General features: G+C 35.1%; 1 protein-coding gene across 4 annotated transcripts in view; it reads right to left on the bottom strand.

Moving 5' to 3' along the window:
• SCAI (suppressor of cancer cell invasion) overlaps window positions 1-16,540 on the bottom strand; it is a 135,367-nt gene continuing 118,827 nt past the window's right edge. For 3 of the 4 annotated variants that reach the window (XM_024126481.3, XM_024126482.3, XM_055086971.1), the window contains 3 exons: window positions 13,603-13,776; window positions 13,310-13,410; window positions 1-3,725 (listed from right to left, as the gene is read on the bottom strand). In XM_024126481.3, coding sequence (XP_023982249.1) covers window positions 3,579-3,725; window positions 13,310-13,410; window positions 13,603-13,776 — 422 coding nt within the window. In that variant the 3' untranslated portion in view covers window positions 1-3,578. The remainder of the gene's footprint in view (window positions 3,726-13,309; window positions 13,411-13,602; window positions 13,777-16,540) is intronic. The other variant, XM_024126483.3, reaches the window with a different exon arrangement.

Below are 16,540 nucleotides of genomic sequence, written 5' to 3'. Positions count from 1 at the left end.
TGGTAAAAATATAAAGGGTACAATAAATTCTATGTGCTTTGAGAGGTTTTTGAGAGCACCACTTCCTAGGAAGAAAAAACACACACACACATACACAAAGGATATACCCTGACTAAAATCAAAGATAAAATGTCTGACTTGTGGATTTTTTTATTATTAATAAATAAAAATTTGCAGGGGCTGATTGATTTATACTGGTTTCAATATTTGATATACTAAAAAAATACCATAGCTTTTGTGCCAAAATATAAATCTCTAATTATTTCTTTCTTGTTCATTATAGAAAGCAACCTGAGCTTACTGGAAAGACTGGGCTGAGATTAGGAGATTTGAGTTTTAGTTCTAGCTCCATCTTCATGAAAAAAAAAACGGACAGTTTTTTGGGGTCTCAGCTTTCTCTTCTGTAAATTAGGGAAGATAGTTGCTTTATCAACTTCAGAAATATACGGACAAAGAAAGAGAAAACAATTCCATTGTGCTTAATTTTGTTTTGTATATAACTGACTTCTTGCACTCTTACACTATTACACTACTTTGTTTACAGTGGTTGTTAGGTGAGGTGAGACACTATCAGAATCTCCAGGGGGGGAGCTTGTGCAATTTGAAAGCAAAGAAGTGCCCTTTCCCATTGTTTTGCTTTGTTCTTAGTTCCAAAATTTAAATTTCTATGAATTCTAAAAATAAAGTATTTAACATTTTAATATTCATAAAGGGGAGCAGTATATATTGAGAAAATAAGATCCTCTGCCATTGCCGTCTTGAGCCCATTGAGTGATTGTCCTTTTTCATTTCCTCTTCCTCGATTAAAGTAAGGTCCTAAAATGTAGAAGCTGGGTAATGGGTGTAAAAGGTTCATTAAACTCTGTGTATGTTTTAAATTTTCATAACAAAAAGTTAAAAACAACAACAACAAAGGAATACAAGTGTTTGCACAAATGTAACCTTCACAATAAGGCCTACCCCGATCACTCACTGAAACATTATTTTCTGCCTAAAGACAAACGAAAAATTTCCCTTGCCACGCTCTAAATTTTCTTCACACTATTTAAAACTTTCTAACATAAATTTACTTATTTATTATATTTATTGCCTGATTCCTCCTACTAGAATATAAGCTTCATGAAAACAAGGACTTTTAAGTCTACGTTGTCTGTTTCACCAATGCCTAGGACAAAATCTGGAGTACAGTGTTGCTCAATACACATTTTTTTAAAGGCATGAATGAAACAATAGTTTAGAATTTTCCAGCACAGTTTTCCTCTCAAGATTACTTCAGTTCACTTTAAATTTTTAACCATCAGTAAGGAATTACACTACTATTAACTTGAGGAGCAAGGTCATCATCTAAACACTAGCTGTGAGTTCCAAGACCCCTTGTTCTTAGACAAACATGTTACTAATAACAAAAGCTCTAATTTCTTCCGGAGATTCTCTCTCTGAACTAGTTTCTACAACAACTAAGTGGGACCCAGATATTTTCTTGAACAAAAACTAGGTAAAAATGATATAGAAAAGAAAATGTTGTATATACTAAAATAAGGGAAACCTATTTTCCAGGTGGCAGGGGTGGGAAAATCAATATCTTTTGGAACCAAGAGTTCAAATTATAGAACCACAGAATTGGACAGAACCTTGGGCCAATGCCTTCATTTTACAGATGAGAGTGCTAAAAAGCAGAGACATGAAGATACTTGTCAAAGGGCATAAAGCTAGTTATCAGGAAAGCCAGGATTAGAACTCAGGTCTCCTACTTCTCAAGCCAGTGTTCTTTATGTTAATCAAGTGAGGATAAAGCTCAGGATGATAAATATTATTTTAAGCATCAGAGAACAGGAGAGTATGTGTTGCTAGGAATCTTACTGGCACAGAACTTCAGGGGAATTGAAACAAGAGGTCAGATAACTAAGGACAGTCTATTGCTGTAGTTCAGGTGAACACTTATGAAAGGAAAGCTATGAAGTTTATTAAGGTACTGGGGGGGGAAAAAAAAAAAAAGGAAAGCAGTCTTTATCTAATAATGAAAACCCACTAGCCAAGGAAATCTTTCTCCAAGGTAACTTTTCCAAAGCCTTCTGAAATAATGTTTAAAAGAACAAACAAAAATGACATTTAAAAAATTAATGAAAAAACCCACAAAGTCTCCCAAACCCAAGAACAATAACTTCAAGACTTCAGATTAAAACCCAACAAATTGGAACACGTATATGAATAACTTAGACCAAAATAATTCTGTATGTTAGAAATAAAAACCAAGTTAAAAATATTACAGTAAAATTTCCCTAGGGACATAGGAAAGAGGCACCAAAAGCAAACACCTCATTTCCCCTGGGACTGCCAGAGGTAGAGTTGTGAGCCTGTACAGAAAATTAGGTAGAAGGGCTTTTGATTCATAGATTTCTGAACTTGAATGCTGGGGAGTCAAAAGAGGGGAAAGAAATCATAGCTAGTGCCTGTAAAATTATGAAGGGGATGAAAGGGAAGAAAAAAACCAAAAATCTTTATATAATACACTGAGTCCTATATAAAATAATAAAAAACTTGTGCATGAAATATAAAATAGTAAATATAAGGAGTTTTAAAAAACCTAATTTCCAAATTGTCAATGCAAAAGCAACTTCCATTTTAATTATATAACAATTCAGTTACCCTCAACTAAAATTAGTGACAACTCTGAAGTTTCATAAATCTGAACTAGGCAAAAAGATTACAAACTCTCTACTGTATACCACAGACCTCAACCTAGACAGTCTTTAAACTTGATCTCATTAATTAATAAAAGTTTAAATGGAATTCCTATGGAAACACTGTATTATGAAAACGACAACCTGATTTTTTGACTGAAAGATTTAAGTTTTTCTTTTTCACTTCCAGCATTCAAAGACTACAAAGAAAACAAAATATGCAAACATATCTTATGATAACACAGGACTCACACATTCCAAATGATATGTATCATCTCAAGACCCCAATTAGAGATTCAGCTTTATAGATGCAAATCAATCCTATACAGTTACTGAAATTTTAACAGCATTTAAACGAATTAAATGCTTTTAAGAACTATCTTGATTAGGCTTCAAAGAATCACACGTTTTTCTATCTACTAACTTGGAATGAAAAGAAATATTATGGAAGGGCTCTGTTCTTGATTCTTGGTAGTCCATGCTGGCTAGTTTCATATTTGTGAACAATTACATATTTTCCAAATCCACACATTTAAGGTCCAAGTATAAGAGTTGGGTTTTCCTCATTATACAAAAATAAATGATTTACTCTTCTCAGGGTGAGAATAGTGACTATATGAGTGTAGGAGCAGATGTTAGAGGTAAGTATCCGTACCTCAAAACCCAAAAATAAAAATTCCAAGATTAATCGAGTTTTTAAAAGACCTGAAATACTGTATTTTAAAACAGTTACCCTAAAAGTTTGAACAATTTTTTTCAGCTTGTTTTTAAAATGGTGGTCCTAAATTGAAAAATAAAAACTAAATAACACCACTATGTGTCTGTCATCACATTAGAAAACTGCACCATTTAAAATCTGTGGCAAATGAAAACTTGCTTCAACAGAAGATTTTTGTTTTAATAGTCATCTATGGTATTCTCAAGGAACACGTTTCGCACATCCAGAATGGATGCTAATTCCAAAATGTGCTTCTGGAGGTGAGGGTTCTCCACTGTTTCATCCCTTGGCAGTTGTGGATATGATTCTGGATAATTTCGTGTTTCCTGGTAAACAAAGAAGAGAAAAGTTAATTTTATAGTTTAAGGAAAGAAAATTATACACATTAATATTACTGTTAATATGAACAGTATTAAGAAGTAACTTAATATGCATATTTCTCCTTCATATTGGTAATATATTTGTTGAACATATGAAATTGCTGACATTTGACCATTTTGACCCCAAAAATGATAAGTTCATATGGTTCAACCCAATATATTCATTTAGTGAGTTATTTCATGAATATTTACTGGGGCCTATCATTTCTGGGAACTATGCTATATTGTGGAAACCATATAATTCCTACTTGCTGGGGGGAAAATCCTAAAATACACAGAATTTCAACAAGTATTTGTTAATGAATAAATAAATACATGTTTCAGTAGAAATTAAAATGAGAGAAAAGACATGGGAAACCCTGAAAAGGTCAAATTAATGGGCCTGGGCAATTAATTATAGGAGAAGGAGGTGTCAAAAATGACTAAGATTTCAGGAATGGATGACGCGAAAGAAGAGTTGAGAGCTATTCAGAGAAAAAGAGATGTAAAGGAGGAGATAATCTGGGGATAGTATAAAGCTTCAGGTTTTAGGTATATTTTATTTAAGGTAATGGGCTATACAAAGAGGACAGCCCGTCAACCAGAATTTGAAAATTCAGGACCGTATCTCAGAGGACAGGTTGAGGGCTTCCCCGGTGGCAGAGTGGTTAAGAATCCACCTGCCAATGCAGGAGACATGGGTTCAAGCCCTGGTCCAGGAAGATCCCACATGTCGCGGAGCAACTAAGCTCGTGCACCACAACTACTGAGCCTGTGCTCTAGAGCCCGCAAGCCACAACTACTGAAGCCTGTGCACCTAGAGCCCATGCTCTGCAACAAGAGAAGCCACCGCAATGAGAAGCCCACACACCACAATGAAGAGTAGTCCCTGCTCACCACAACTAGAGAAAGCCCACGCACAGCAACGAAGACCCAATGCAGCCAAAAAATAAATGAATAAAATAAATAAATTTTTTAAAAAAAGAAGAAGACAGGTTTGAGCAGTTTATGTCATACTATATACATATATAATATATACACTGATACAATCTACATGAAGATAAATATTAAAAGCTGTGAAAATGGATGAGGTTTCTAAGCATATTAGCAAAGAGAGCGAAAAAAAGAGTCCCTAGAAAGAGAGATGAAAGATCAGGGGAAAGAACAAAAAAGGACAGAAAAGGACTAATAAAAGAAAAAAGAAAATAGTTTTTGTAATCACATGGAAGCAAAAGAAGAAGACAATTTCAAGAATAAAGTGATTCTCATTTGGAAATTCTTCTTCATTTGGTACTTTCTATAGACTACAATTTTGCCACATACTTAAAATTTACTGAAAAAGTAAATTACCACTTTTCTATACATCTAACATGATGGTCCATATATTCAAAGGTCATTTCTATCTCTCTTGTGCCTGTAGGCCTCAGTAATTACATATTACAGAGACCAAATTTTCATTTTACCACACTAAATACTATGAGGAGTGACAATAATGAAAAGCTCAAAACCCTAAAAAAAGAAAAAAACAAAAAACCAGGAACTACTGGGGGGCTACTGTAAACTGAACAATTCTCTCAGCTCACACAGGGCTGGGACATGTTTGAATTCCGACCAAACACCCCAAGGGTGGAGAATATGTGTTGAAACAGTGGACATATAAAAGAGACCCCAGAAAAATCATGCTTCTTAGTACTAGGCTGAAATAAATCTACATCTGTATGTTAATGCTACTGTAATAAATCTGCCCTTAAAAAGCTTAAAAACAAGCCAGGGAAAGGTCAAAAAGATGTTCAAGTAATTTAACTCCTGCCAGAACAAAGCCCAACACTCTTTAAAGACAACAAAATACAGAATTCAACATCAGAAAATTCATAATGCTCACAGTCTAACAGAAAATTACTAAACATACAAAGAATTAGAAATATGAAACCCCTAACCAGTAGAAAAAAACAATAAAAACAAACCTATAAATGATAGAGAATACAGTAATAGTAGGTAAAGACTTTAGCTATTATTATTCATTCAAGAACACAAAGGAAAACATAAATATAATGAGGAGAAAAATGGAAAATGTTATAAGAACCAAAAAGAACTTCTAGAGGTGAGAAAAATGTAATTCCTGAAATGAAAAACTAAATGGATATAGGATTAACAGCACATTAGACACTGCAAAAGAAAACATCAGTAAAGTTGAAGACAACAGAAACTGAAACACAGAGAGAAAACAGACATTTTAAAAAATGAAGAGCATGTAAACCTTTTTTCACTTAAAACAAAAAAAGAGCAAATCATTGAACTGTAGGACAATATTAGGTTGTTTAACATATATGTAATTGATGCTCCAGAAGGAGAAAGGGAGGAGTAGAGAAAATGTTTGAAGAAATTATGGCCAAAAATATTCTAAAATATCTTAAATATCTTGATATTTAGATAGCTCCTAGATGCTCAATAAACCCCAAGCAGGAAGAAAGCAACAAAGAAAAGCATATCAAGGTAGTACATCATAATCAAATTGTAGGAAACCAATGTAAAGAGAAAATCTTAAAAACAGCCAGAGGAAAACACACATTACACATTGTAATAATAGAACAATTATTCAGAAAATCAGTAAGGCTATAAAGAAGTTGAACAACATTATAAACCAACGAGATCTAACAGACATTTATAGAACCCTTCATTCAACAGTAGCAGCATATATTGATACATTCATTTCAAGTGTCCCTAGAACAGGTACCATTATAGACCACATTCTAGGCAATAAAGCAACTCTCAATAAATTAAAACGACTCAAACCATACAAAGCATACTATCTGACCACAAAGGAATTAAATTAGAAATCAGTAAGATATCTTGAAAATTCCCAAAATTTAAACACTAAATAACCCATGGTTCACAAAACACCAGAGTGAAATAAATACTGTTTCAGATAAATAATACTGTTTCAGAATTAATCACCACCAGATTTGCACTATAAGAAATGATAAAGGAAATTCTGTGGTAAGAAAAATGATACCAGATGGAAGATTAAATCTAAAGAAAGAAATTAAGAGTGCCAGAAATAATAAATATATAAGCTTTTCCTCCTCATTAAAATTTTTTTAGGAATTCCCCTGGCAGTCCAGTGGTTAAGACTCCACACTTCCACTGCAGGGTGTGCGGGTTTGATCCCTGCTCAGGGAACTAAGATCTCACATGCTGCATGGCGTGGCAAAAAAAAAAAGAGATAATTGACTGTTTAATGTTATGATAACCACAAAGTATCAAATAGTATATATCATACTCAAAAGTCAAATGACAATAATAGTAGAGATTGGGAGGGAGAAAATGGAAGAATACTATTGTAAGATAATTACATTAAATGTGAAGTGATATTAAAAAAGCAAAACAAGAGATACAGCATAAATCTACAGTGTTATTAAAATAAAATTCCAAAACAAAACAAAACCTCAATTAAGTCAAATGAAAATGAAGTCAGGAGAGAAAGAAAAAAGGTACAAACTGCAGCCAGGACAAATAGAAAACAAATAATAGTATAACTCAAACTATATTAAAATTATACTTAATTTAAATGTAATTTAAAACTAAAAATGTCAAGTAAAAGGTAGAGATGGTCAAACTAGATAAGAAAGCAGGACCTAACGTTGTTGAAAAGAATTCCACTTTACATATTAAGAGAGATATAGGTTAAAAGTAAAAGAATAAAACAAGATTTGCCATACAAACACAAACCAGAAGAAAAGTGGTATAGTTATACTAATATTACACAAACTAGATTGCAGATCAAGGAATACTGCCACACATAAAGACAGTTCATAATGATGAATGGGTAATTTCAACAAGACATAACAACTCTAAGTATGTACAAACTCAATAACAGCTTCAAAATGAACAATGAAAAAACAGCACCAAAATGAGAAACTAACCAATTCACAAGTATAATTAGAGGTTTAGATACTTCTCTATCAGGGATAGAATAAGCAGACAGAAAATCAGTTAAGCATATGGAAGACTTGAAGAACACTATTTATTTATTGATTTTTAAAAAAATTTATTGATTGATTGATTGATTGATTGCTGTGTTGGGTCTTTGTTTCTGTGCTAGGGCTTTCTCCAGTTGCAGCAAGCGGGGGCCACTCTTCATCGCGGTGTGCGGGCCTCTCGCTGTCACGGCCTCTCTTGTTGCGGAGCACAGGCTCCAGATGCGCAGGCTCAGTAGTTGTGGCTCACGGGCCTAGTTGCTCCGCGGCATGTGGGATCCTCCCAGACCAGGGCTCGAACCCGTGTCCCCTGCACTGGCAGGCAGACTCTCAACCACTGCACCACCAGGGAAGCCCTAAGAACACTATTTAATATACTTGGAACATCAAGCTGAATTGACATTTATACATCACTCCATCTAATAATAGCAGAAGCATACATCTAATAGCATGTATTAGAATAGCATCTAATACATAGTCTTTTCAAGTGCAGAAAGAATCTTCACCAAGATAATTCACATTCTGGGTCATAAAACAAGTCTCAATACAGTTAAAAAGTACTGAAATCATATACCTAAAGCAGTTAAGCTTAAAGCGTAGGTGCTTGGACTAGAAGAGAAAAAAGGTTTTCAATCCAAGTTTTAAAACATAGAAATTAAAAGAGCAAATTAAAATAAAAGTAATTAAAAAGAAGAAAAATAATAAAGTATGAATGGAAATAAATTAAGTAGAAAAGAGACAAACAGTAGTAAAAAAAAATCAATGAAAGTAAAAGCTGTTTATTTGGAAAGATCATTAAAACTAACAAACCTTTAGCTAGACTGGAAAAAAAAAGACAGGAAACATTACCAATATGAGTCATGAAAGATCACTAGAGAGTCTACAGAGACTAAAAGGATAAAGGAATATTATCAACAATTTTTTGGCAATAAATTAGAAAATGACTGGCAAGACACAAGTGATTAAAACTAAGAACAAAATAGAAAACATGAATAGCCTTTGAAACTGAATTCATAATTTAAAACATTCCCAAAAGGAAAACTCCAGGTCCAGATGGCTTCACTGATGAATTCTACCAATCATTCAAGGAAGAAATAATGCCAATTGAAAAGAAACTCTTTAAGAAATACAAGAGAATGAAACACACCCCAACTCAATTTATGAAGTCAGCACTACCCTGCTAACAAAACCACATGAAGACATCACAAGAAAAAATTAAATACCATAATCATTCATAAAAACAGATACAAAAACCAAAGGGAAATACTAGCAAAATGAATCTAACAATGCAAAATAATACATGACCACAAAATGTCTTTAGCCCAGATATACAAGGTTGACTTACTATTAGAAAATCAATCAATGCTATTCACCATGTTAACAGAATTAATATATATCAGGATCAATTAATGCAGAAAAAAAGTATTTGACAATCTTTTATACCCATTCCTGATAAAAACTCTCAGCAAAAGGAATAGAAAGGAGCTCAGTCAACCTGAAAAAGGGTGTGTATGAAAAACTAACAATTAACATTATAATTTATGGTAAATGATTAATTTTTCCCTTAAAACCAGGAACAAGGCAAAAATATTCATTCTCATTACTTCTATTCACCATTTTGCTGTAAGACATAGCCCTGAAAAAAGCACACACATATACAAAATAAAAGGCATACAGATTGGAAAGGAAGACGTAAAACTGCCTTTGTCTGAAGATGACATGATCGTGTAGATAGAAAACCTTAAAGAATACACAGAAAGGTAACAAAGCAAATACGTCAATTTAGCAAGACTGCAGGATACAGGTTAATTTTTTTTTTTAAAGATTTTTTTGATGTGGACCATTTTTAAAGTCTTTATTGAATTTGTTACAATATTGCTTCTGTTCTATGTTTTGCTTTTTGGCCGCGAGGCACGTGGGATCTTAGCTCCCTGACCAGGGATCGAACCTGCACCCCCTGCAATGGAATGCGAAGTCCTAACCACTGGACAACCAGGGAAGTCCCCCAGGTTAATTTAGAAAACATTATTTGCTGATAATACATAAAAACATTTGTTTCTATGTATCAGAAACAAATAATTGTAAAATGAAATAAAAAATATAATTCTATTTACAAATCATCAAAACTTGAAATACTTTGGAATAAATTTAATAAGACACATGTAAGACCTGTATGATGAGAACCACAAAATATTGGTGAGAAACTAAAGAAGACCTGAATAAATGAGGAGATATACCATATTAATTCATTGGAAGACTCAATATTATTAAAATACAACTCTCCACAGATTGATTATATAGATTTAAATGCAATCCCAATCAAAATATAAAATTCACATAGATATGCAAAGGATCTAGAACTATTAAAACACGTAAAACATTTTGGCAGTGGCAGGGGGGGCTCACACTACAAAGATTTCAAGACTTATTATAAAGCTACAATTATCAAGGCAGCAGTATATTAGAGAAAAATGCTATCAGTCAATGGAACAGAATTGAGAGTCTAGAAACACCCCTATACATATATGGTTGACTGATTTTCAAAAAATAACAAAAGTAACTCAATGAAAAAAGGATAATCTTTTCAACAAGAGATACTAGAACAATTTCATACCCATATTGAAAAGAAATTTTAACCCTTACTTCACACTGCAAACAAAAGTTAACTCATATCAGAAAACTAAATGTAAAAGCTAAGACTATAAACTGCTAGAAGAAAACGTAAGAGAAAATCTTTGTGACTTTGGGATAGGCAGAGATTTCTTAGATAAAACACATCACAAAAGAAAAAAAATTGATTCATTCAAACTTTATCAAAATTTTAAAAGTTTAGGCTTCAAAAGCCACTGTTAAAAAAACGAAAAGGCAAGCCAACAGAATGGGATAAAATGCAGCTAACAAGCACATGAAAAGATGTCCAATATCCTCATTCATCAGTGAAATGCAAATTGAAACTATGGGTTGGCCAAAAGGTTCGAGTGAGCTTTTTGGCCAAGCAATACAATGAGATATCACTATAAATCCAACAGATTGGTTAAAATTTAAGACTGACAACACTATGTGTTACCAAGGATGTAGAGCAACTTTCACATGCAGTTGCTGGGAACAGAAAATGACACAACTACTATGAGAAAAAGTCTGGCAGTTTCTTATAAAACTAAAGACATACCTACTCTATGACCAAGAAAATTCAAAATGTAAGTCTGGAAAAGACTTGTATAGGAATGTTCATGGTCACTTTATCTATAATAGTCAAAAGTTTAAAACTGCCCAAGTGTTCATCAAAAAGAGAAGGCCTAGGGGACTTCCCTCATGGTCCAGTGGTAAAGAATCCACTTTCTGGGCTTTCCTGGTGGCACAGTGGTTGAGAGTTCGCCTGCCGATGCAGGGGACACGGGTTCGTGCCCCGGTCCGGGAAGATCCCACATGCCGCGGAGCAGCTGGGCCCGTGAGCCATGGCCTCTGAGCCTGCGCGTCCGGAGCCTGTGCTCCGCAACGGGAGAGGCCCGCGTACGGCCAAAAAAAAAAAAAAAAAAAAAAAAAAGAATCCACTTTCTGATGTAGGGGACATGGGTTCGATCCCTGGTCGGGTAACTAAGATCCCACATGCCACGGGGCAACTAAGCCCATGCACCACAACTACTGAGCCCATGGGCCTCAATGAGAGAGCTCCCGTGCCACAAACTACAGAGCCCATGCACTCTGGAGCCCGTGCACCACAACTAGAGAGAAGCCCACGTGCCACAACCAGAGAGAAGCCTGTGCGCCACAACGAAAGATCCCGCACACCTCAACGAAGGTCCCGCGTGCCACAACTAAGACCTGACAAAGCCAGAAAAAAAGAGAGGGCCTAAATAAGCTATGATATATTCAGAAAATGGAACTACTCAAAAGGAATGAGTTAATTCTACAGGAAACAACACAGATGAATCTTAAGAATATGCTTGATCAAATAAGGTTTTCACTCTATAATTCAAGTTCATGAATAGGTGACATTAATCTGTAGTGAAAATAATAAAAAGAGCATTGTCTCTGGGATAATGTGTAGTGGACTGACTGGAAAGGGGTGTGGAGAAAATTTTCTGGAATGATGCTATGTTGTATTACTTGATTGGGGTTTGAGTTACAAAGGAGTATGTATTTGTCAAAACTCATCTAATGGTACACTTTAGTTCTGTGCATTTCACTGCATGTAAACTTTACATTAAAAAAAGAAGTAAATAAATATAAATTTCAGTTATTTATATGCATGATGAAGTGTTGAGGGGTGAAGTCCACAGTTTACTTCAAAATGCATCAAAAACTGAGATGAACTGATGACTGAAAAGAGAGATGGATAAATGGACAAATATGTGAGAAAGCAAATATACCAAAATGTTAACTGCAGAATCCAGCTAGTGTGTATATGGGTATTCACTGCACAACTCTTTCACATTTTAAAATTATAGTCATAAAATGGAAAAAAAATCATATTTTAAAACTAAAAATGGCAAACGACTTTTGAAAATATTTAAGCATATTTGAAAAAGAACCGAATGTTACTTATAAGAAGTGAAAAATGGCTAAATTTTTTATAACCTCACTGAAGAGTGTTACATAGTTATATGAATACACAGAAAGAAACAAACTACTTAGAGCAAAACAGACCAAAGACTTGAACACACTCTTCATAAAGAAGAACACAGAGTAACACATATGAAAATTGTTCAACCTCGAAAGAGTAATCCCAGAAATGACATTTGAAACCACAACGAGCTACTACTTACACCCACCAGATTCACATGAAACACAAAGAATGACAGCAACAAGTGTTGGCAAGGATTAAACCAACAGCAACTCTTACACACAGCTACTGCAAGCGTAAACTGGTATAACCAGGGCTTTAACTAGTAAGGCTGAATACATCTCTAGTGTCTGACCCTGCAGTCCACTACTAGTATGTTCCGCAGAGAAAATCTTATATATGTGTGCCAGGTAACTGATGGAAGATTTCACAGTGGCATCGTTTATAATAATAACAAACCAGAAACAACCCAAATGGCCATTATCAGTAGATAATGAGTAATTTGGGATGTACACTCAAACAACTGAATGCTATATAGCAGTGAAAACGGATGAATGAAAGCTACAGTCAGTCATCAACATGGCTCAATCTCAGGAACGTAACAGTGAGTCAAAAAGCAAGATGTAGAAGAATACATACAATATGGATCCATGAACATGTTGTGTAGAACACAAAAACATGTGACAAAACTATAAAGAAAAGCAAATGACAATTATAAAATTATAAAATTCAGGGTTTTAGTTTCATTTGAGAGGGGAGACAGGATCAGGGAGGACCCACAGAGGGGCCTCAAAGGTAATGAAAACTTTCTGCTTCTTAAACTGGGTGGTAGCTACTCAGATGTGCCTTAGATTGTTCATCTTCATACCTATTGTTCACCTTCATACATATTAATATGTGACTATTATACTGGATCTAGTCAAAGTTTATTTAATACAAGTGAAATATAATATATGACTTTTAAATACCTAAAATGGCAAAATTGATCTTTAATGATATTCTTTGCTTACCCGAAAAATCTTGTGCATCCTCATGGTGGCTGAACAAAAGATAAATCTTGTGAGGAGCAAGCGAAGAAATTCATCTCCAAAAAACTGAAGAAATGCCTGATCTGCAAAGAGGAGAAAAGTGACAGTAAAAGGATACTTAAGTGGAAAATGTATTTCAAAAGGGAAGAAATGTTCAGGAAAACCTTCTCAACTTTCCTGCCTTCAACAAATACCTTTAGAAATTCAAACAATGTAAACAATTTTAAACCATTATAGTACATTCTGTTAAGTGTGCAGTTAGATTAGTAGGGTACCTATTGAACGTGAATGGGTCAGTAGCTGGGCAATATCGCGGTTGATTTTTCGAAGATATTCTTGACACTTTTCCCATAGGCCTCTACGCATGCTTGACAATCCAGAGACAAATAGGAAGGCCATTAGAGGATTGTTCAAAAAGAGAGTGAAGAGGCTACCTCGTTGAGACTGATCTGTAATAACAAACACGTTATATATATAGACGACAGTTTTGCAAAAGAGAGGCATTTGAAGGAACATTTTAGTATACTGACTGTATAAAATTAAGGCTGTATCATTAAAGTATAATTCAACAAAGTACATTCGGCTTGGAACTACAAAAACATATCCCAGGTACATTGCTTTCTGCTGAAAAAAACTTAAGATAGAGCCTCGTAAACTTAAGAGAAATGGAAAATGAACATATTCCTTTGCTTTTCTTTCCCCTCCAACTAACAACTTCCATGCAAATATGGCAAGTGCTGGATCATGGGCAGCTCCTAATGGAACCCTCTGAGAAGCACTTGAACTGCCAATCTCTTTCATTCTCCTTTGTTAGTTGCTCTTTCTCTTCCTATCCCTTAAATATCAGTATTTTCTTTCTACACATTGCTGATCTCACCTATGCACAAATTTCAGTTATCATTTATATGCATACTAATTCCCAGTTCCCTATCTGCAGCCTAAATAAGCTCCTTAGGTCCAGAACAGTGCTGTCCCACAGTAGCCACCAGACACTTCAAAAGTGATGAGTCCAAATTGAGACACACTGTGAATTATAAAATATAAATGTCTCATTAACATTCATTTCACCTGTTTGTTTCTACCTTAAAAAAAAATGTGGCTACTAGAAAACTTAAAATCACATGTGTGACTCCCATTATATTTCTATTGGACAGAGGAGCTCCAGACCACTATACTCAACCTAACTCTCAAAGGTAACCTCAAACTCAACATATCAAAACTTGTCAGTAGATTCTTTCCCCTGTTGTTCTACAAATCTGCTTCTTATCCAGGATTATCATTTCTACCAGCACCTCAGCCAGACACCTGGCAGTCCATCCCTGCTTCCTTCCTCTCCCTGATTCCCTCTCGTCCAGTCCATCATCAAGTCCTACTGGTTCTCCAGGATTATTATCTCCAGCTAACCAGCCACTGTCCTCACTCTGGCCAACATCATCTCCCCATTTCCATCAAAGCTCCTCCCCAATTCATTCTTCACATGCTCGCATGCTTTTTCTCTGCTAGAACACTCTTATTCAACCATTTCCCACCCCCATCTAATTCTACGTATCCTTCAACTCAATTTTAGACATCATTTCATCCACTTTCTTAACCCTCAGGGCTGGTCAGGAGTTCACCTTACATGTGCTTCCTCCTGTGAAACCCTCAGAGCACCTACAGTAATTGCCCGTTAGGTTGTCTATATCTTCTACCTAACACGGCACCTGATAAATACATGCGGAATAAATGCTTGTTAAATGAATGAAGTGACTCTTGGTTAAAGAGAGAACTGCAGACTTCAGATACCAGAGGTGCAGGGACGTAATTTGACATTCCAAATACTTAGGTATCTGCTAGTTTTGTGTCCAGATGGGACACATTTAAGGGATTAGAGGTCTAAGTTTTACAGCACAAAAAAATAGGATACTGGACTAAAAAATGTTAAGGACATATATTTCAATTAATCATATTAATAATAACAATAGCACATATTGAATACTTACTGTGTACCCAGAATTATTTAATGAGGTAGGTACTATTATCACCTCCATTTGATAGGAAAGAAACTGAGGCACAGAATGGCTAAGTAACTTCCCAAGGTCACATAGCTGGTAAGTGGCTGAGTTGGGATTCAAATACAATCAGTTTGCCTCCAGAGTCTGTGTTTTTACCCTCTTCACAATAAAACCTTTCAGATTAAATAACTGTGGTATTAACCCATTAGGTTCATGCAACTTAAAATAAAGCTGCATCTTGATAGGAAAATTTGATAGCAAAAAGTACTCGCAATTGGAAGGGGTTACATTTCTCCAAAAATGATAAGAAACAGGTTAACAAAGTCCTCAAAGCAGGAGAGCTTTACCGTTGTTTGAAGGTAAGTTCTATCCCTTAGTGATTTGCCTTTTAGATACATGAACTTAGTATTCCTACATGTTTTTCCCTGTTAAATAGCAGAACTTACCTTAAAACAACGGTGAAAAGTCTCCAGCTTCTCTCAGGCATTCAAATGCTGACCATCACTTCCTGTGTCAAACTATGTCAGCAGACAGGACTTCTGGCTGGGAAGTAGCAGTAAAATGCCATCTCCCACAGAGAGACATCAGCACTATTCACAGTTAGGGAGATAGTGAAACAGTGACAAGTACTGCTAAAACAGGATTAAGGTTTGTTTAGTATTTTACCTAGCTTAATGACTGGGAATTAGATTAGATTTTATGTGTTGCTTACTGAGGACAAATTATTAAAGACAAAAAGTTTTTCATTTCTCAGCCACCTGAGAAAAGGCAAAACACTGACCTGTCTCTCTGGCACCCTGAGAAGAGGTTCTTTTATTTTAAAAATGCGAGGTAAAAATGTGAATAAAAGACACCCTTTAAGTTGTGCCAGTTAGGTTATTCTAACACTTAGGCATAGATTGAGAAGTGTTCTAGACCAGAAATCTCACAGTCTTAAAAGACACTTAAAATATGTAGCCAGAGCTGGAGGAAGTCATGCTATATGGATGACGACCAGCACACCTGCAACACAAATTTTAAAATTCACAAATCATGAGCTCCCCAGTAGCAAGGGACCAAAACCACTCTTTTCTCAGGGATGATTTATCATTTCTTTTAGAATTATCTCAAGGCCTAACAGTAGCCCATTAAAGAATTCTGGTTGTTGGCAAGACTTCGGGGTTTATTTCAGACTGACACTTGCCACATTAAACACTATAAATCCACAACTGACCACTAT

This window comes from Physeter macrocephalus, chromosome 9 (genome assembly GCF_002837175.3).
Source record: "Physeter macrocephalus isolate SW-GA chromosome 9, ASM283717v5, whole genome shotgun sequence".
Lineage (NCBI taxonomy): Eukaryota > Metazoa > Chordata > Mammalia > Artiodactyla > Physeteridae > Physeter > Physeter macrocephalus.
The sequence above is the reverse complement of the archived record's forward strand: the minus strand, read 5'-3'. Positions and strand labels throughout refer to the sequence as shown.